Source organism: Phalacrocorax aristotelis, chromosome 1 (genome assembly GCF_949628215.1).
Source record: "Phalacrocorax aristotelis chromosome 1, bGulAri2.1, whole genome shotgun sequence".
Taxonomy (NCBI): domain Eukaryota; kingdom Metazoa; phylum Chordata; class Aves; order Suliformes; family Phalacrocoracidae; genus Phalacrocorax; species Phalacrocorax aristotelis.
Window position 1 is genome coordinate 160,976,530 of NC_134276.1, and position 21,276 is coordinate 160,997,805.

The following is a 21,276-nucleotide window of genomic DNA, read 5'->3' on the forward strand; positions in this document are numbered from 1 at the left end:
AACTGTTATACTTTGGAGCTGGAAGGCAGGATCCTGCAATAAGGGCCATTACTGTAAGAAAAATACATCAGGAAACCCTAAAGACACAGCATGTCCTGTATCATTCAAGCCCGTGGGTGGTCCTTGGTAACACTCTCTGAACTTCAGATTATACAGACTATATGGTGGATGCATGCACTTCTCTCTGAGAGACACTTATCTTTGAGTTAGGGGAAGGGCTGACAGGGGCGAGTATGGCTTATGACAGCTTCAGTAAGGGTCCATTCACATTGTGGGGTGATTTGCAGGGTGGAGTAATCCTGGGACTTCTTGCAGCTTTCCTGTTCCCTTTAGGTGGGATAAGATGGGGTTTTTTGCATTGGCTTGGCCTGCAAATAATGTGGGCTTTAGCGAATACCCTGATGCCTCCTCTTCCCAGGTGAGTTTTGGTTTGTTTTCGCACAATACTGCTGCTCCCTGGCAGGATAAGAGCTTTCCTTGAAATCCTCCATGTGGCAGATATAACAATAAAACTAGAGTGGTGGGCAGAGAATCCTCTTTTCCTACACCACATAGGCAGCTGGTGCCAATCATATGGAGTTGTGCCCAGGTTGATTGGACACTGTTTGGTGCCTTTCTGGCAAGAGAGCCTGAATTCACCTCGGAAGCATCAATAGAGAGCTGGTTCTTTGCTTGGTGTGTCTAGCATCTATGTACACACAGCTCTGAAGCTTCCCTGTCTGGGAGTTTTACAGCCTTCAGTGTGGTGAGAGGTAGGCAGCATTCAGGTCCTTGGGCAACCCTGGTGCATTCTCAGCACCAGTGCATCCTCTGTACTTCTCTCTGGACTGCTGGGGCAGCTGTCAAGTATCATGGATCTTCTGGGAAACATGAGTTTGCACACACACACATGCACGCATGCACACGCGCTCCCCCTCCACCATCATCCTCTTACACTGCTCACAGGTCCTATTCCACCTTATGTGCTGAGCAGATGAATTTCTTTATGGCCTCCTCTTACCACCACATCCCTCTGCAAGGGTGCGTGCCTCACACACTAATCAGGTCCACCTTACCAACAAAAAGTGATTCTTTTTGTATTGACATCCAGATTTATCTTGCATTGCTCTCCCCAAAAACACCCTAACTGAGAGGGGAAGAGAGCACCAGCAACAAATCTGCTGTTGACAAATAGCAAGCAACGGGTTCTTGCATATCTGGAGGTTTATTAGATGGCTGAGGAAAGAGATCCCTCGCTGAATGCACTCCAATCCTCAACCTTCATTTTCTAAGGCTTGTCTTTTTTCTTCCCATATTTGTCCTCCAATGCTTTCTGCAGGTTAAGATCTAGAGCATTTTTCTGATGCCATTTCCCTGTAAAAAAGGCAGATCATAGCTCAGTTACAGCCTCCCTTTAATGCTATTATCCCTCAAGGATTTTTCTAGCTGTAGAGCTCCCCTCTTGTGAAAATGCCAATTTCTAGCCCCAAAACCTTTGCCCAAATCCATCTGCTGTCCTCAGCAGAAGCAGCACCCATCAGGAATTTAGCAATGTACTCTTCCTGGCAGAAGCCATACCTAGCTCATCAGTCCTCCTTCCATGCCAGTTCTTGGGATCCCTGATTGCCTTCTGAATTATATCAGGGGTGTAGGAATCTTTCATCAAGCTTCGACTCTCCAGTGGGCCACCTGCAAGGAACAGCAAACAAGGAACTGTATGCAGAAATCACCCTGCTGCAGTTCTGGAATTGAGCAGGAGAGCAACACCAGCAGTTTCAAGGGCTCAAGAAAAGGCACGTGTTGACTTCAATACCTTTGATCTGGTGTGTGGCTAGATACTGAATAATAGCTTCACAATTACCCAGGAGGGAGCTTGTGTTTGCCAATTTATCTGCTTTTCATCCTCAAGTATGAGACACACACAGAAGGTGCTGTAAGGTATCATCTTTACTTGTATCCCAGCACCCTTTCTTTAGTCAGGTGCCCACTTATCTCCTGTTGAATCCCCTCATTCATTTAACTTCCTATTCAGCAGCACAGCTCCACAAAAAACACCATCTTACCACTCCAGGCATTCTTGAACTCCTTTTCTGCCATATTAACAAATAGCTCCCAACTGTGACTTCTTTTTTTTATCCCCTCTTCACTTTCAGCCATTTGAGTGGGCTTTATTTTAATCTGTCACCCTTTCCTCTTCACCTTCCTTTTTACTGTACCCTTTCCTTGATAATAATGAGTTTGGGCTCCCTGGGGAAAGATGTCCTTCCTTTCTCTGTGACTGCACAAAACCAGGACAATGCAGTCTTCAATACCCAGCAAGGTCTTGTCATGGAGTGTACTGTATAAGGAAAAGCAATCTGTCTCATGCTGCTACATGAGAAATTGGAGTCAGAAACAATTATTTCAGAGTTTCTTGGATATGATAGTAACATGAATGGGATGAATGCTTAGTTCCCAATGTTTGTTTAGATGGAAAAATCCCTGGGGACCTTGGAAACAGAGGTTTGGGGAAAGACATTTCAAAGCCCCACATCTCTAAAGGTCATGAAGAGAAATAATGTCAGTATTGGAACCAGAGGTAACTTGGACTGGAGATGACAGGGGACATTGAATTGCAAATGATGTCCATTTGGACAGTTCCGAACATGGAGGACTGGGGTCATGATATACCTTCACTTTTCACACCTTGGGAAAAAAAAGAGTGAAAGAAGAGAAAAAAAAGAGATTGAATACATAGAAAGGGAAGCTCTAGCATTCATTTCCTCAAGCACCACAGCCTGGAAAAGCAGTGACTGTGCATAGAAGGAATAAGAGGGAGAAGTGATGGTCACCTAGAGTCAGATCTCTAGCCAAAGCAGCGTAGATGGAACCAGCTTCAAGGTTAGGGATAGGTATGTGTGTCCCCTCACCTTGGAAGATATTCGACCTCAGATTAAAACCCAGCTGGTCACAATCAGCAAAAGATTTAGAGTTGGGGGAGTTTTTTAGCATTTCAGTACGGTCGCTGAGTCTTTTCTGTCCCATGACTAATGCTGCCTTGCACAGGGCTTGCCGGTCCTGAAAACACGAACAACAAGGAACCACTGTCAGTCCACGTTCTGTAAGAGCAAACTCCTGGCATTTCCACCCCTGGATATGTCTTTGAGCTGTGATTAATCCCTGGGACCTAGGTCTGTCCTTGAGTCTCCCTCAGAGGCTTCTGTAGGCATCGTAATTGCATAGGACAGCTGGGACTAGTAAAAAGGGAGGGAATTAGAAAAGGATGATGGTGTTGGGCCCTGGACTGAGTCCTGGTACCACATTGTTTTGCCTTGCTGAGTTGGGACTCTGTCCGGCTACAGGAATCTTATAAATGAAAGAGGAATGGAAAAACAAAATTAAAAAAGAGATGGGAAAGGGTGTCTGTAGAATGTGTCACTGCCCCTTAGTGTGAAACCCAAATCCATCCCTCTACATGTCCTCTAGAAACTAATATCCCACCCACTTAGCCCCCTGCTACATGATAAAAACAGCCTTCAACCTGCCAAAAGGAGACATGAAATAGCTTCCTCCAATACCTCTTCATTGCTAGTAAGTTCATCTGCACTGGCAAATTTATATTTGCTGTTACCATGGATCAAGTGGTTTCTCTTCTCCAGAAGGAGCTTCCTTTCTGCTTTCATATCTGGCCCTAATGATGCTAAGGACTCTTTGGCACTTATTCTGCTGCAGGTCTCCTTGGCTTTTTTGTGGCTGGCTTTGATGGTCTTCTGGGAAGATTCAGGCCCTCTAGACCCCACTGTTTGGTGCTGGCCTGCTACTGGTTCTTTGGCATTTGAGACAGATTTGGTGCCTTCTGCCCCCCTCTGCCTGGATATTGCAGACAGGTAGTAAGTGCTGTTCATCCCTCTCGGCTCATGCCCCACTGTTAGGTCTTTGGTGGCAGAAGTATCTTGTCTTTCCTCTTCAATTCTTCTTGAACGAAGACCCTGCATTAAGGCAGTTTTGGCCTGGAGGCTTTGTTTGCTCTGTCTTTTAGTCTGAACACACTTTGCAGAAGGAGATGCCTGGCGTTTAACAGATGTGGAGTTCTTTGCTGTTCCCTGAGCCACTGGGCCCTTGGAGGTCTTCCAGGAAGCTCTGCTGGAGCTCCTTTGAGATGTTCTCTGTCTGCTGGGATATAAGCCTTCTGAAGGATGCTCCTTTCTCTCTTCCTCAGGTTCCACTTAAAGACAAAAACAATAGCTCAATAAATTTGATACTGTTTTGATGACAGGTGGTACTGTAAATGGAGCTGGAAACAACTGGACATGTCATTGTGTCATTGTCAGACAACAAAAGAAACAGTAAAGTTCTCAAAGGGCAAAAGAAGAGAAAAAACCAACAACCTAGCAGCATTATACCAATCTTCCCGCTGAACTAGGTGAAGGTTCCTGGGCAGTCCTAAATGCTCTTGAGAGATGAACATGCACAGAAGTGTAGAAGTAAAAATCTTGTGGTCAAATTTCCACACAAAGATCTGTGTTTTCTTACATGTAGGGGCCCCTCCAACCCATGATCACTCTCACACTCATCAACGTGCACTTATAGTCTCTATAGCTCATCGGTATTTGCTGATGAGTTTACAGCACTGCAGTGGCTTATTGCGCTTGCGCAGGGAAGTAGTGAGACAAGTCCACCAGTGGAGGAATACATGTTTGAGGAGGAGGGATTTTAACCCATCAGCCCATGGCACATGGGATCACTGTCCCAGCCGTTTTCACTCACAGAGGTACATGCAAATTTGGATGGCATGAAGGGAGGGAGGGAATGACATACAGCCTCACAAGCTGTACTGCAAAGCAAGCCCTGAAGGAGGGACAGCTTCTCTGCCATCTTACTTACTGGAAGTAGTGTTGGCCAGCACAGGGCCACTTTCTGCCACGTCAGGTGTAGGGGAAGCTGGAACCTGTACTACATCCTTGGAAGAGAAACAAAGGCTGTGTTAGGCTCAGAGATGGGAAAGAAGGAAACAGTGACCCTGCTTATCTTTGGATGACATAGATTATTCTCACACAAAGGTACTATATTTCTTCCCAGATCAAGACAGAGCTGTCTCCATCTGCCTGCACGGTTTGTCCTACAACCCATGATCCTCTCAAATTAGAAAAGCACAGAAGCCCTGCAAGGATTTCACATTAACAGCTCACATGGGACAGCCTGCCTAGGACATGGCCAGCCAGTGCCTCTGGGAAATACTGAGCTGTAAGAGTCTTCACAGGCAGTGGTGCAGACACAACTGGAAAAAAAACTCAGTGAAAAATGTCTTTTTCAATTCTGAAGCACCTACAGATGTCAGACCGATCATGTGCCTTACAACATTTCCTACCTTTGGTGCATTAAAGTAAGGCCAGAAAAATGGGGACAGGAGGTGATAAACATAAAATGCCTGTGCAGTGCTGGCTGTACAAAGGAAGGGAGACAGGCTGGAGACAGGGCATCTTCCCTGATTCTGGCACAAACTATCCTGTTTTGCTTTGCTAGTCCTGCTGGTGCGAATGATCCAACACCCAGCCTTCGCAAACTGCCCCCTGCACTAGAAGGAAGCTCATGTCTTTCCTGCAGAGAGAATGTCTGTGTAACCCTCAGTCGTGTCCTGCTGATGGTCTGTGTTCCTCATCCCAGCAGGACCCTACAGGCTTAGCCCATGTGAAACCTCTGACAGGTTACAACTGAAGCCATGGCCCACAGTGGTGAATATGGTAATTGTGAGCCTGCTGGCACTAGCAGCAGTACAAATGGGATCTGGTCAGGTAGGGATAGATGTTTGGATTTGTCAGATTAGCTCAAGACACGACATACATGCTTACCCTCTGCTCTTGATGGCAGTTATTGCAATGAAGGCACAATTGCCCATGGGACAGGAAGCCCACCGCTTCAAAGTTAACTCATCATGGCTGACCTAAACCAGCATCTTGTGTTTTACACTATGCCAGTACTTTGCAGCAGCATGTCTGGTACAATATTGGGATCCTGAAACTGAAGTTACTGTATCAGTCAGACTCCAGGGGTCAGTGCTGTGAGCTCTGCAAATGTATTGAGACAGAACCTCTCCCACAAAAAGAACAGGGCCACAAGAGTTGAAGAGAGGAAGCCAGTCTTAGCTCCCAGGGCAGGATCTGCTTCCTTTCTGTTTTGCTTTTCCTTCTTTCTAAAGAAAAGCCAAACATTTACACACGATCAAAGTGCAGGAATCTGTGCTGCTAAATAAACTCCTGTGTTAACTCCCACCTCCCACTTAAAATAAAAACATGTCTGTTTGTTATTATTACTATATTCAGTGAAAAGGACTTTGCAGTCTGCTGTTGTAGAAATTCCTCCTCTCCTATTTCATCCAACAAAGCAGAATTTCTGTGTAACGAGGCAATGTGCTCATTTCCCAAAACCAGTTCATTGATAAGTTTCATTTCCACTGTTCCTCCTGGACAAAATGACGCTGAAGCGTGCAACTGTTCCTACTGTCTAGCTTGTAACTGTATATGATGTTATTGTTATTGCTTATTGTTCATTTTACTTCTGAGCCTGAAGGTCCAAAGCCAAAGTACCACTCTGAGACTCCTACATCTTGATGCCAAGGACTTTAAGGCCATTTGGCCACCCCCCTGTGTAACAGAAGTCGCAGAACTATGTCTACTTATTCCTTTGCTAAGCCAATTCTGTGAGGGAGAACAGACGACATACTAGGAAAGACATATATTCATCAAAGAGCTAAAAATTACTAATCCTCATCTTTCTTTCTGAATTCCCTTCCCCCCCCAAAATGTATGTTTAGCATAGCCTAACACTGACTTTCCTGAGATGCAGCTGTGGAGGGAGATGTCTTTCCCAGGCAGAGAATTAACCTCCTCAGACAGCTGTAGGAATTGCTATGCCATTCTCACCAGCCACGAGATGTAGTCAAGGATAGTCTCATACGCCTTCCGCACCTGGCTGGGCCTCCAAAATATGAGATTTCAGTGACTTTCCAGACCTGAGAAGCCTCATGGGTGTCAAAATGACATTGGATCTTTTATCTTTTTTTTTTTTTTTAAAGAAAAGAGGATATCTAGGATTTAACAGGAGGCAAAGCCTCTTCCATAACTACCTCTCTCACCTGGTCCATGATTCCTGATGTGGTGCCATAGTGATTCGTAGCAGCAGGCAGGTCCTGCTGAAGTCCATGCATGGAGAAGCAGAGACAGTTGCCAGGGAACAACCCTACGCCCATCTATGAGCTGTGGTCTCCATGGGAACCAGAAGAAACATGGCAGAGATCAGGGTCATCCTTGCTGATTGAAAAAATAAACAAGGAGGAGAGTAAAAGGCTCATGTCTCATGAAATCCCTATGCCCAGAAGTTCTCATCGCATACACAAGGATTTCTTGGAGACTTCGGTAACACAGTCACAATAATCAACAGGACTGTGTTTCAGCAGAACTGGATCTTCTAGCATCTCCAAATGCTTCACATGAACTCACTGACCTCCATCAGGAAGGGGAAGATGCCCCCATTTTCCACATTAGAAAAGGGGAGCTGGTGGGCTGCCAAAAGGTTTAGTGGGTTTTAAATAGTATTATTTTATTTAAAAATTAAATTTTATTATTTTAGAAAATAAAAAGTTTATTGAGTCAGTGACAGAACCACAGCTTGGCCCTCCTGTGTCCAGCACCCAGTACTATATCTTAGCCTCGGACTTTTCATTCATTCTGCTCCACCATGGACCTGAGCTCTCATCAGGCCACCGGAATTTCTGCAAGTCTCCAGGGAAGACTCCAATTCTCCTTCATGTTGCAAAGCTGCTTTTCCCACCAAGCACAAGCAGGTCACAGGAAACAGAGAAGAATTAGAAATACTCACAGATTCATCGCCTTAGATTTTATTCACTGTGAGAAACCTGAAGATCAATAGAAATCTACTGATCATTCTTAGAGAAACTAGCAAAACATAAATCAGTATATTTTTTCTCTACTTCTGCCTCCTCCCTTTCCCTGTACCCTGGGCTGGAGACAGCTGCTAGATCTCATTGCCCAAGAAACAACTCTCCCTCTAGGCCTTGTTGCGCTTCAACTCAGACACCTTGTAGCGAGGTGGGGCACGGTGGATCCACTCTGACCAGGAACCATCATAAACAGCCACATCACGCTTGCCACACAGGTAGGCTGCCAAGGCAATGTGACATGCCGTGACACCTTTGTGGCATGTGGCCGTCAGTGGCTTTGAGAGATCTATTTTCTTCTCACGGAATATTTGTTGGATCTCCTCAATACTCTTCTCATGGCCAGTTTCTGTTAGGAATGAGTGGAAGGGTATGTTCACAGCACCAGGGATGTGACCAGATTCCAGCCCTGCAAGAGTGAACAAGAGAAGGAATTGTGAGCAAGGAGACATTAACGTAAGTGATGAAAGACACCTACAAAAGAAACATTAGAGACATCACTGCAGATACTCCCATTCTCTCCAAGATACTAATTTGTTTCAGGTATTTATGAAGATGCAAAGCAGTATGGGGTTAAAAAGAGGACAAAGATTATTCAATTTTGCTGAAGTCAAAACTTCCAGAATATTTAGCAAACTATTTGTCCCTGAAAGCAATGAGAGTTAAGAATCTGAAGAAGGCCTAGACGTGACAAGAATCAAAGAACCACCACAGAAAAGATCCTAACAAAGGTGTTAAGGGGAACTGTGTAGAGAGAAATGCAGCAGTGCATTTCTGACCTTCCCCAAGCATCTCAGCAGCTTTCAGAACAGGAAGTGTGGCTTGTATGGGGAATTTGTGAACTTATCTGTTCACAGTTTATTCCTGGGTCACCTTAAAATCATAATTCAGAGAAATAAAGCAACCTTAAAGTCAGCCACATTACTGCTGAGGCAGATGTCCCAAGGCAATGGGGTCAGAGAAGTGAGAATTCAGGTTTTGTATCACTTTTTATCCACTCCATGGATGAAATCAGCATGGGTTGTGTTTTTCTACTGGTATAACTGACCACCTCAGGCAAGTTGAAAGCTGCATCTCGAGAACAAGGTCTTTAGAGAGAAGCAGATATAAAAATATAATGGATGATATTTTAATCACACCCTTGAAATTCAAATTCTGTCACTATAGGCTTAATGAAAGTCCATTACACCCAATGGAAGCTTTTCCACTGATTTTGACAGGTTTTGGATCAAGCCTCATTGGAGCAGGAAGCATTATATATTATGTTGAAAATGCATTTAAGGAATGGCTCCTTGCTAGGTTTGAACTTCTAATGAGACAGCCCTGGGTAAGTCACACAAATAATAATCTGTTTCACTGATAGCTTTCCACTTGCCTAAGTCATCAGGGTAACTGATGTCAGGAGATGGGAGAGATAGGGGCAGGGTACTTTTGTTACAGGTAAATGATTAAAGTATACCTAGTCAATGACATCACACATCATAATGATACTGCAGTTTCATTGCTCATGAAGAGTGAAGTCATGACGTGATGAGATATGTCATGAAGGGAAAGCAGGGTTTTGGCAGGCTATTGAGGAGGGTATTTTTGCTCTGCTGGACAAAGTAAGAGTCTAAAGACAACCAAAGCCGCTCTGAGCCAGCTTCACAAGATCTCTCCCTGTTCCAGATGGACCCTCTTTGTCTCCTGATTCATCCTCCCTGAGTGCCTTAGATATCTGGTATGGTCGTCTACTAATCACCTCATGCATCCTTCAGAAGTGTTTGGCATTACAGGGAGAAATTGGGAGAAAAACTGCTGACTTCTGGAGGGACTAACATTAAAAAAAAACCACAACAAAAAAAGGCAGTGTTTTGGACTGATGCTTTCAACACATTTTTCCAGTTCCAGAAAACAACAGTTCATCACTTCAGTACAGAGAACTGCAAAACCCACATTCATTAATATAGTGTCTGTATGACAGAGGGGAAATAAAAACAATACAAAAAATGAGTGAGAAAACCTTGTTTGTAGTTCTCAGACTGCACAGCTTCTTACTGGAGCAAGTTATATGCCTGGGTTAGGCTACTGCTTTCCCACAGTCAATGGTCCTGACCCTGTCCTTTGGCAAGGGATTTCTGCAAGGCTCTGCTGCAGTACTGGTGATCACCCAATACAGACAAGTCTGTGAGCTGCTGAACAGCAATCTCACACCATTCTAGGGCACTGGGAAGTGTACTGAGATCACGAAGTCCTGGGGGTTGAACTAGAAGGGCCAGCTCTTGCTCAAAGAAGCTTGCTGGGCTACCGATCCAGTTCTTGGGTATCCCAGGCCCCATGGTCATGACTGCTTCTCTAGACTGTTCACCTATCTTAGGTAGGTTTGTATCCCTCTCTTATTGGAGACTGCTGTGATAAACACTCATCACCCTCAAACAATTCTTCAGTTAGGACCTGGGTGGATCTGAAAAGAACAGTCTCATTTTAGAGCATTTTTTACTTTGATCTATAAGGAGACTTCCTTTCTCCAGACATTCAAAAGTCTGTTGGAGTTGGAGATCAGTGCTTGCACTCTAGAAGTGAAAGATGGGGAATTCTGTAGAAACTGCATTTACTCATGTATGTGGGTGTTCAGCTGAAAGAAAGAGCTGACACTGCACAACCACTATCGCTTGGACTGCCTAAGAAGCACTCTTGAGTGGTTGAGGAAGTTTATCAGCTTTCTCTCTGCTAGGGTAAGAGCAGAGAATCACAGGACTGGAAGGCAAGGTTGGACACAGCTGGGATCTGAACAGGGGAGAGGATACATCTGCTCTTGCCCCATATGACACAGAGCATACTCACCTTCAGAAACTCCAGGAAGGAACCCTAGGATTACAGAGCCAGCCTCCCAGCTACTACAGTGATCACTTTATAGGCTCCCTCTCATAAAACCATCCATCTCAGAACCAGTTTGGATTCTTGCCATGAAACTTTCAGCTTTGGCACCTCCTTGCTCATGTGAGGAGGAATATTCGTTTCCAATGTTAAATTTGTCACGGTCAGTCCATAGACTATTTATCCTTGAGCTAACATTGCCCTGCAGCTGTAATAGTTTTTCTACCTTTCTGCTATTGCTGCAACATACTGACAACAGGCACTCAGCACTCCCAACAGCCTTACGCCCTGAGCCTAAACCCAGTAAGGGCTCATTAGATACACTTTTCACTGCTTCAGCTGCCCTATAAACAGTTCTAGGTGACCACCAGGCTTCTGGATAAGGAAGTAGCATCTCCTAGCATCTCGACTGGTAGACAGGAGGTTAATAATTGCTGTTGTCAAGGCCAAATCACATCTGAGGTTCTTGCACCCAACTAATTCATCCAAGTCTTATCCTCTTCTATTGCTTCCAAATGTGGGTCTTCAGCTTGTAAGAGAAACACAAGCAATTAAGCGTTTTAGGCTAGTAAGCATCCAACCTTGCTCTCTGTAGCGTTATATTTCCTGTCACTTCTATCACTGCAGCTGGTACCACACATAATAATCCCCATCTGATGATTTAAACCTTCTCAAGGCTGTGCCAGTAGCACATTTCAGTAGCAACTCCCTATTTTCAGTGCATAAAATATGAAATAAACACAGAAGTATAATAATGGGACTGTGCTAGCAACTTCCAGCCCCACAGATCTGCTTTCAGCACAAGCTATTCTTATGTCCTTCATCTCACTTCCATTCAGTTTCTTGGGCACCTAACAGTACTTGTGCTATTTGCTCTCTTCTCACATTGAACTAATAATTGCCCCTCTAATATTACACCCAAAGTATTAATGAAGTCCAAATGGAACAAGTCTACCTCGCAGGTGCTTCCAATGGCTGGAAGAAGAGATCAGACGTAACTTCCAGGCACGCATGTCTCCATTTCTTTTATCTGGCAAATCAGTTCTGCTGGCAATGAAATAGAGCCCTTAGCTGTACTGCAAGTTTACCAAGGTATTTTGTTCAATTTTTCCTTAATTTTAAATAATTTAATTTAAATAACTTTTTTGAAAGCCTTCCAGTCTAGCCACATTATGATAATAGATCAACAGCTGCCTAGGTTGTGCTGTACCTCCTATCCTAAATACAAACACAAACTTTGCTAGTGTTTTTGTCCTACAGAAGCATGCTCTGATTAAATTTATTAAATACTTGCCTCATGGAGTTGCAATGTCACATGACTGATTTTTAACACATATTTGGGATGGATATCGTCTGCCTCACAGATTTGAGCACACGTATTTTTTTGTTATACTCCCTCTTTAGAAATTATAATTTCCCCTTCTTCTTGTTACCCTTCCCCCTGCTCTGCAGACTTATCCTCAGGAGAAAGAGAAAAAAATGGTAGCACAGATTCAGTATAATTGTGAGGCTGTACACAAATAATCTTTCATCTGGAGCCCCTGCTAACTGCATAGCAACCCTATTCACTCTTTCTCAACTTGTTCTCTTTTCATTCACTTTGCTCCAGCAGTTTTTGTTATTTGTTTTAATTTATTTTGCCAAGTCTCACTCAGCTTGGCTTCTGGCAATCCTCCCTCTCAATTTGTAACCTGTAATATGTTATCTTCTTCACTGCTTAATCCCCTTTTCCACATCTGTTAAGATTCTCTGCTTAAATATATATATATTTTATTGGCTATTTATCTAGCTAAGACTACAGCCCCTTCTCTCCAGCCTTTCCCTTTGCAATGAAAGCTCCAGGTGGAATTTCTTAACATCAAAATGATAAAAGATATACCTTGTCCACATTTAACTCCCCATGGTCTTGGAGTTGGCTGACAGCAAAGAGCTGTTCCTTTCCAACCGCCTCCTCTGTTGCCTCCTTTTTCTCTCTCTTTCATTCAAATTGTATGCCTTGGAAGGGACCATTAGTGATCTCACCTAACCTACCATGAACTCGTTGGAAGGAACACTTTAAGCTTGGTCCTGGCCAGCTCCCTAAGAGTCCCTGCAGTCAGATCAATAGGCCTTTGCCACCAATGTCAAAACACTGTGTACATATACAGCCAGAAGAGTAAACTCTAAGAACCAGCATGTCTATGGTGCTAATTCTGGCAGCTGATGTTTGTCAACCTCATCACATGAACGGACAGCTTTGGATTGTAGGTTCCTGTGTGTTGAAACAGACTTTCATAAACTCTCTTGCTCTCCATGTTGTGCCCTGGGTATTACTTCATGGCCAAGGTAGAGCCAGTCCACTCCCAGCTTCAGACTCATTTGGAGAAGAGAGGGAAGAAGCAGTGGCATTTCATTCTCACTTCCCCTGTCACTGAACATTCAAGCTGAGCAAAAGCTTTATGTTTGGGGCAGGGAGGACTGAGAGCTCTGAAAACAGGCAAAGCCTTAAGAGTGTATATGCACAAGGGAGACAAGGACTACCCAAGGGCTGAGAAGGAGAAGAAAAAATAGTTGGAAGCTCATGAAACTACTTTGGGTTTGCTTTTTCTTTTAGACGATGGATTTCTTGTCTGGCAACTTTCCCCTCTTTTCTCTGGTGTCTGCAAAAGACTTCAGAAATTCACAACTTCTCTGCATGCCTTTTTTTCAGCTACAATTCTTGTTCCTCAGTTTTCAGTGCCCAACACTCAGTAATTATCATCTGCCCCCAGATTGCCTGGGATTGTGTCAGTTCAGGCTGGTTCCACAGACCTGCACCCAACAGCACCTGAGTAAGCAGGCCCTTGCAGAACCTGGTTGGGCCATCACCGAATCTCACCTACCAAGCGGGCCTGAGTTGCTAGTTCCTCCAGAAACACAGCACTGTGCAGGGATGCTTTTAACTACCCAGTCCACAGGCCAGGGTTGTACATCCAATGGGCTTATGCTGCACACCATGCACAAACACCCAAGCTTTTTCATCCAAAGCAATACCTGCATTTAAGACCTATGAGACCCAGCTTACAGGAACACCGTCCATTCTTCTCCACCCTGGCAATCTGGATAAACTTCCCCCAGCAACTAAAAATTAGCCACACATTATCTTAAATGCTACAGAGGTCTAAATCCCAGCAAGGTAGCTGCTGCATAAAAATAAAACACAGACAACTAATTCTTACCACACAGAACTGAAAAACTGAAGAGGCAAAAGAGTCAGCTGAAATTAGCCTCTTCTAGAGATGGAGTTCATGGAACTGGAGAGATTAATTGACTTAATTAGGAAGTCAAGAGCTGAGGCAATAATTAAACTGAAATCACCTGAGAACACAGCAAGTTTGTTAACCTCAAGACCATTCTTCTTCTCTAATTTGCAGGCAATGTTTCTCCTCCCTGACTGGATGACCCCTGTAATTAATCAGCATTGATTTCAAATTGCTCTTTGAGATGTAAGCGTTGCCTTTTACCCACTGCTGGCTGTAGCACAGCTACTGGCTAGCCTAGTTCAGAAGGCTGTCAAGCTCCTGTGGAATGAGCAGCTGCAGCGCTTATCCTGCTGGATCTGCTGTGGGAAGCAAAACTGGACCACCACAAATAAACTCTTCTATGCTGACTCATGTCAAAGGAAAAATTTGTTTTCAAGATGCTGTCAGGGCTGTGGAATTTTGTCACCAGGTGACAACTCCCACTTTGGGATAGAGAATGCAAAATCCACCAGCTCCCAGCAAGAAGTGTTTTATTCATGTCTTGAGGTTAAAATTCAACCTTCACTTTGATGGGCTGCAGCAGGCAAAGAAACAGAATGAGTAATAAGCCTAACTTCCTCTCTCTCCCTGCAACAGTCTCCTCTGTCACTTCCATTACCTCTCTCATCTTCTGCATTGTCTTGCACAGGTTAAGTGTGATGGGGGGTGCTCACTGCAGACACTTATGCGAATCACGTGTACAGAGCCATTTACAGCCAAATGCTCCCCAGGTTTGGATGTGGGAATTGATTTCAGGACACAGTGTCACGCTCAATGGCTGTACAGCAGCACACGCATAAAACAGCCAAAACAGAATGACAGCCGACCTGCAAGGCAGCAGCACAGCACTGCCTCAGGACCACAGAAGCCTGCCGCACACCAACTCCTGCAGTGTGGAGCTTGACTCAGACCCAACAACTGTTGCTGAGCTTTTCTGTGCTTTGTTTTCTAAACTCTGCATTTCTTTTTAAACCATACCTGTGATTCCCTTTTGGAGGAGTGGTTATTTTGGGATATGCCAAGGCTTAAATTACTTAGTAAGGGCCTCCTTTAACAACCAACTTTAACTTCATTCCAGGCAAGCTGTTGTACCAGCTGTCCCCACTGCACAGGGCTTCGCTCGCCCCTGCTGCTTGCATATCCAGTGTTTGACCCAGGTAACAAAATCAATTTTTGTTCCTGTTACTTGGGGCATCAAAAAGAGAGAGGTTGACAGCCCACACATTTGGGAATGATTTGGGGCTTTTCTTAAGTTTGTTAGATTTAATGGCAGAGAGCAAAAGAACGAAGATCAGCTCAAGCAAGTTCTCTGTTTGCTGGGAACCAGAGCAAGAAGGAAAATGTCTCTTGGGTACTCTGTATTGCCTAAAACCCGGGCTTTTGCTGGTGTGTTCATTATGGTGACAGGTGCCTGTATGAATACTGATAGTTTGTGCGTGTCTGCTAGCATTAGATAGGCCCCTGAACAACCCCTGGGAGCTCTCACCTCCTGTGTTTGCATTCTGTCTGATTAACTTCTGCAGGGTGTGGGACGAGGGATCCTGGAGCCAACAGACTGCAGACCTTTTCTGCTGTTTCCTCCTGCAGCTTTAGAACCAACTACAATAAAAGCATTCTGTGAGGGCACTGGGATCTGAATGCTCAACTGTGGTTCCCTTAAGGTACATCAAGGCTGAGGCACGCCTGTGCATTAGGAAAAACTGTATGCTGGCTGGGAAGAGTTATTATGCCCAGACTAGTATTGACACTCATCCTGCTCTGGTGCAGGGGGCAGGTGCCATTCCCACCTCCGTTACCTTGGTCCAGCTCGGTACCCCGGAATGGGCCCTCGGGGCGGGAATCCACCACCTGGAACCGCAGGGACCCCACATTATGCATCATCTCCTCGAAGGTCTTCAGCAGGGCTGTGTTCAGCCTGGCCTTAAAGATGGCTGGGGCGGGCTGGCTCACCTCCGCTGTGACGGGGTGGCCCTCCTTCACCCAGTTCTTGAAGCCACCGTTCAGCACTGAGACCTCTTTGTGCCCAAAGGCCCGGAACATCCACCAGGCGCGGGGGGCGTAGAAGGTGCCCAGCTTATCCCCGTCGTACACCACCACGTGGGTGTCATTGCTGACCCCCAGGCGCCCCACGTAGTCGGCAAAGTGGGACTCGCTGGGCAGCATGAAGGTATAGGGGGAGGATTTGTCCCGGCACTCCTCGATGTCGAAGAAGGACGCCCCGGGGATGTGCCTCTCCTTGAACTCCTGCCGAGCATTTCGCTCCTGCGGCGGGTACCAGGAGGCGTCCAGTACCCGCAGGCTCGTTCCCACCCGCCCGGCCCGCACGGCCTCCGAGAGCCATTTGGCGGTGACCAGCGCGCTGCCGAGCACCTTCGGCGCCATCTCGGAGGTCCGAGGCCGGGAGGGGGCGCCGCCGCTAGGGTCACCCACACTGCACACACACAAAATGGCGGCGGCGGGGGGACGCGGCCCGGGAGGCGCGGCCCGAGGGGGCGGCACGGGGGCGGGCGGCACCGCCCGGGACCGGCCCCTGGGAGGGCCCCGGGCCGCGGCTCCAGCCCCCCGGTGGTGACGGCGGCCATGGCTGGTGGGGTCGGAGGGCGGGTGCTGCTCGGCTGAGGCCCAGCGTGGAGGTACGGGGCGGTACGGCGGGCTGGCCCTGCTCCATGCCCCGCTGCTGCGCGAAGGGAACCGAGGCCCCGTCGGGGCTGGGGGTGTGCGGGGCGGGAGGGATGGCGGCGGGAGGCGGCGGGGGTCCAGCCTGCGTGCGGGTCGCCAGGGACCCGGTGAGGCCTCGTCTGGAGATTGGCTCTGGGGCGGTGAGGGCGGTGGGGCAGAGCCTCCCCTCGTCGTGGGGTCGTGCCTCAGCCCGGGGCGCTCGGTGCCCTCGCTCAGGGTCCCTGGGGCCGCCCCGCTCCCCTCCTGTTGCTGTCAGCGCTGGCTGGTCGTCGCTGGAGGTGGCCGGCGGGCTACGGGGAGCCGGGCGCAGGACAGGACTGTGCCATGGCTGTCCCGCTCGGGGCAGGGTGTGGGCTGAGCTTTGTGAAACTTTTATTTTCGGGGCTGGAGCGTTTCAGACTCCTCCCTGTAGGCTTAGCCAGCACCTTAGTGCAGACACAGGTCTTTGGTCCCAAAATGCACCTTTGTCCAGTGACTTTTTGTAAGGCTGATCTCTAATTTGCGACTTTCTTCCTTTTGCAGTCAGGTGGATTCTGGCAGGCCCTGGGAATCAGGTAATCTCAGCCAGGACTCAGGAGCAATGTCGCAACAACTCCTCTACCGTGCTCTGGTGTCTGCAAAATGGCTTTCAGAAGCCATCAAGTCCCAGCAGGCTGGTCTGGCCTTGAGAATCGTGGATGCATCTTGGTATTTGCCGAAGATGAAACGCGACCCAAAGCGGGAATTTGAGGAGCGCCATATCCCTGGTGCAGTTTTCTTTGATATTGACCAATGCAGCGACCGTACTTCACCTTACGATCACATGCTGCCCAAGGCTGATGACTTTGCTGAGTATGTGGGGAAGCTGGGTGTGGGGAATGATTCCCATGTTGTGGTGTATGATGGCAGCGACCAAGGTCTCTTCTCAGCACCCCGGGTGTGGTGGATGTTCCGGGCCTTTGGACATGATGCCGTCTCTGTTCTGGATGGTGGCCTGAAGAACTGGCAGCGAGAGGGCAATGTGCTGAGCTCTGGGAAAAGCCAGGTAGCTCCCTCGGAGTTCCACGCCTCCTTGGACAAGTCCCTAGTGAAAACATACGAGGACGTCTTAGATAACTTGGATTCCCACCGCTTCCAGCTAGTGGATGCACGTGCTGCAGGACGGTTCCGGGGAGTAGAGCCAGAGCCCCGAGATGGTAATGTGCCTCCTGAGACATTGGCATAGTAAAAAGGGGCTTTATTTAAGGTGCTAATCAGTCTGACTCCTTTAGAGGTAATGAAGGGGCATATGGTTGTCCCTTATGGGATGGGACTTGAGGCAGTGTATCCACCTGTGCTCCTTTCCTTTTGACTTTACTAGTGCTGCTCTTTGAAAATTCAGGAGTGGGGAAGCCATGTATTTTTTTTCTTTTCCTCATGAGGGGCTGGGGTGAGGACCGTAGCTTTCACACACCTCAAAGATATTAATTGGTCTCTTCATGTAGTGCTGCTACTCTTCCCGTCAGAAAGGCCTGTGGAGGTGCTTCAGTCAGTGCCTCACCAGAATAAGTTGATTTGATTTCGGGGAAGATGTGGAGGGAACTGGGAGGAAAAATAAAACTTGACAGAATTGTAACCATGTGGTAACCTGAAGGTTAGAGCCATCCTCCCTGCGTAATCAGAAATCTAGTAAAGCAGAGTTCAACAAAAAGGAATTTATTTGTTTTAACAAAATACACTAAACAATAAATATTCCTCCCAGTGAAACAGCAAATGGGTTTTGTAATAGATTTGTCCCAGACAGTAGAGGTTAATTCCTATCTGTATTGCTTTTCCTCCAGGAATTGAGCCTGGTCATGTCCCTGGGTCGATGAACATCCCCTTCACTGATTTTCTCACAGAGTCTGGCTTAGAGAAGACCCCTGAGCAGATCCGCAGTATGTTCCAGGAGAAGAAGGTGGACCTCTTAAAGCCGGTGGTAGCCACGTGTGGCTCTGGGGTCACTGCCTGCCATGTGGCTCTGGCGGCATACCTCTGTGGCAAACCAGATGTTGCTGTGTACGATGGGGCCTGGGTGGAATGGTACATGCGGGCACAGCCTGAAAATATTATTTCTGAGGGAAAGGGGAAGACGGTGTAATACGCTGCTTCATCTCCCAGCTGTGCAGTAATTTGCCTTGAAACAGGATTTGGAAAAGATGGGTTTAGCATTCCTGGTTAAGTGTTTTGAGGTAAAGGTGTTGGGTAACAAGTACGGGGACATGGTGTTTTGGCACTTTGTCCTTACCCTACTGCTGCTGCTTAGGAGCATAAAGATGACCTGGGCAGCCAGCTCTAGGTGACCCTGCTTGAGCAGGTGGGGTGAACCAGATGTCCTCCCAAGGTCACTTCCAATCTCAGCTGTTTTGTGACTTTGTGACCTTTTTACCATATCAGATAGAAGGAAGAGAGTGCTGGTGGCAGCATGGGTAAGTAATTCAGTCAAGCCAAGCTCATCACTTGGGATATACCACCACATTCACTCACAGGATGGTCATACTTGTATAACTGTGCCTCATAATCCTGCTCTCTGCTTCTGTCTCAGAAGCCATCCACATACTTTATGGCCATTTTGAGTGCAAAGCTAGGGAAAGACACAGCTGTTAAAGGAGCAAATATGGCTTCCAGGTTGGCACTTAGGTTGGAGACTTGGTTTGGATTTCTTCTTGCACTTGGACTCTAACTGCAATGTGTACTTAGCCGGTTTTGTACCCCCATGGTCCAAAATCCCCCTTGGGGAAAAAGAAAAGATTCTGGGATTAAAAAAGGGTAAATAAATACGTGTTTCAAGGTCTTTCTGCTGAATGGAATTTATGTGAGTGTTGCTTGGGTGATTCCTTTTCAGGAACTCGATTTTTATGGGATCACTTTGTCTTGATGATTCAAATGAGGTGTTTCCTTCTCTCCATGAGTAGAACTACATCTCTTACCCCCAACAAGCTCTTTGGCCCAGGAAAGACAATGGCATACCTCGCTCTTGGGACTTTTCACCATCTTCCTCCACTCAGTCCTTGTCCATTTGCTTTTTGGCCTAAAACTCCATGTTAGTAACAGCTCTGTTCTTCAAAGACTGGATGTCATCTCACATGGTGAAAATTGGACTGCATAGGTGTTTCCATTCTTTCCATGAGACTTACCATGTAAACTTAAAAAAGGGGAACTGAGACCTACAGAGGAATAGCCCACAAGGGCATGCATTTTCCCCCAAGACCATTGTCTTATATATGAGAGTTGAAATCCCGCTGGGTATCCCTGACAATGTTGAAGAATTTGTTCCCTCTAGGATTTTCTCCTCTTATTAAAAAAAAAAAAAAAAAAAAAAAGAAAACAAAAACAAAAAGAGGAAAAGACCTGCACATATTCTGGCCCACTGGTAACTTAGAAAGTTAATGAGACAGGTTCTGCTCTTGGGCTTGCAGCAACAGGTGCCTGTAGACATTGAGGATGATGGGGTCATCCTTTCTAGAGGATGCTTTGGGTGCTTATAGTCACAGATTTGCAGGGTCCCTTCCTAGGCAGTCAATATGAGGGCTGGATCCTTTCCTGTTGGAGGGTGTTTATTCTTTGCATTTCCTTTGGCCTCTGGTGGCTGCACATACAGCCTGCCCATTCTTTCCACCCATTTCCAGTGACTGAAAGCATTCAATTTCCCTACTTCATGTCAGTCTAACAACCTAGCTCTTCAGGGACTTGAGGCTGGCATTACAGCAAATGCTGAGTATATGGAGTGCGAAGGGATCTGAAATGAGTGGCCTTTTAGTATGCAGTGCAAGACAGATCTGGATAAAATAATAAACCTTTATACTTGCCAGCTTCCATTTAGTTCTTCAGGCTTAGACTTCCCAAAAGGGCTTACTTTGCAGGTTATAGCATGCCCAGCAAATTGTTAAGACTTTCAATTCTGGGTTTAATTGATGGTTTAATTAATCATCATCTCCTTCCTGCTAGGGGAAGGTTTTTTTACTCCCATGCTTTATGAATTTCCCCACCCAGGTAATCACTGTGTTTTTAAAGGCTGGTAGCAACACCTTGCTTTATCCCAAGCAGGGTAATTTTCTAGCAACTGTTTCCTGTAGGGGAAAGGGAAGAACTAGCTGGCATGTAATGTAGGACATCTGATTGAAGTGTGTAACTGAGAACCCTTAAAAACAACTTTGTAATCTGTAGTACGGTGTTGATGTGGAAACAAAAGGATAAGCACTGGCTGGGGTGACTGGCTGGGAACAGCAAGTGGTGCTAAACTCTCTGAGGAGGGGCCTCCCAATCTGAGCAACAGGGGTGCTGCTTTTTTAAGACACTTTAACTTAAAGATACTTGTACAGACAGTTTTGTCTAGTATGGGATCTTATAGCAGGATCTGGCTTGTGACATCTTTTCAGTTCAGGATTTCTAGCTTCTCCCACCATCAGCCAAGCTTAGAGGCTGTCTGGTGGGTAGTTAAGGTTTAATAGCCTAGGTGTGGCTGGGAGGTGAGGCTGATATTGTTAGTGTGTGGCCAAGCCCTTATGTACAGACAAACAGGAGCGGTGTGCCTGTTTTGTTTCTCCAGGAAAATTTAGTTACTAGAGAAAA

At 46.3% G+C, this 21,276-nt stretch overlaps 3 protein-coding genes across 4 annotated transcripts; 1 reads left to right on the forward strand and 2 right to left on the reverse strand.

Annotated features, from left to right (window-relative positions):
- Positions 1 to 1,185: 1,185 nt before the first annotated feature.
- CIMIP4 (ciliary microtubule inner protein 4) lies at positions 1,186 to 7,557 on the reverse strand. Its single transcript, XM_075076382.1, has 6 exons — positions 7,091 to 7,557; positions 4,843 to 4,918; positions 3,537 to 4,183; positions 2,889 to 3,036; positions 1,558 to 1,668; positions 1,186 to 1,353 (listed from the first exon to the last, which is right to left on the reverse strand). Exons 1-6 carry the CDS (start codon positions 7,202 to 7,204, stop codon positions 1,268 to 1,270), a joined length of 1,182 nt encoding a protein of 393 aa, XP_074932483.1. The 5' UTR covers positions 7,205 to 7,557; the 3' UTR covers positions 1,186 to 1,267.
- A 279-nt stretch (positions 7,558 to 7,836) lies between these two features.
- On the reverse strand, positions 7,837 to 16,504 carry TST (thiosulfate sulfurtransferase). The gene is made up of 2 exons (XM_075076416.1): positions 15,825 to 16,504; positions 7,837 to 8,321 (listed from the first exon to the last, which is right to left on the reverse strand). The coding sequence occupies exons 1-2, from the start codon at positions 16,408 to 16,410 to the stop codon at positions 8,023 to 8,025; spliced, it is 885 nt and encodes a 294-aa protein (XP_074932517.1). The 5' UTR covers positions 16,411 to 16,504; the 3' UTR covers positions 7,837 to 8,022.
- A 22-nt stretch (positions 16,505 to 16,526) lies between these two features.
- On the forward strand, positions 16,527 to 19,498 carry MPST (mercaptopyruvate sulfurtransferase). 2 transcript variants are annotated; one of them, XM_075076394.1, is made up of 3 exons: positions 16,527 to 16,661; positions 17,230 to 17,882; positions 18,507 to 19,498. In XM_075076394.1, the coding sequence occupies exons 2-3, from the start codon at positions 17,288 to 17,290 to the stop codon at positions 18,803 to 18,805; spliced, it is 894 nt and encodes a 297-aa protein (XP_074932495.1). In that variant the 5' UTR covers positions 16,527 to 16,661; positions 17,230 to 17,287; the 3' UTR covers positions 18,806 to 19,498. The 2 variants fall into 2 exon arrangements, with proteins under 2 accessions (XP_074932495.1, XP_074932504.1); XM_075076403.1 differs by lacking the exon at positions 16,527 to 16,661 and adding an exon at positions 16,671 to 16,814.
- Positions 19,499 to 21,276: the final 1,778 nt, after the last annotated feature.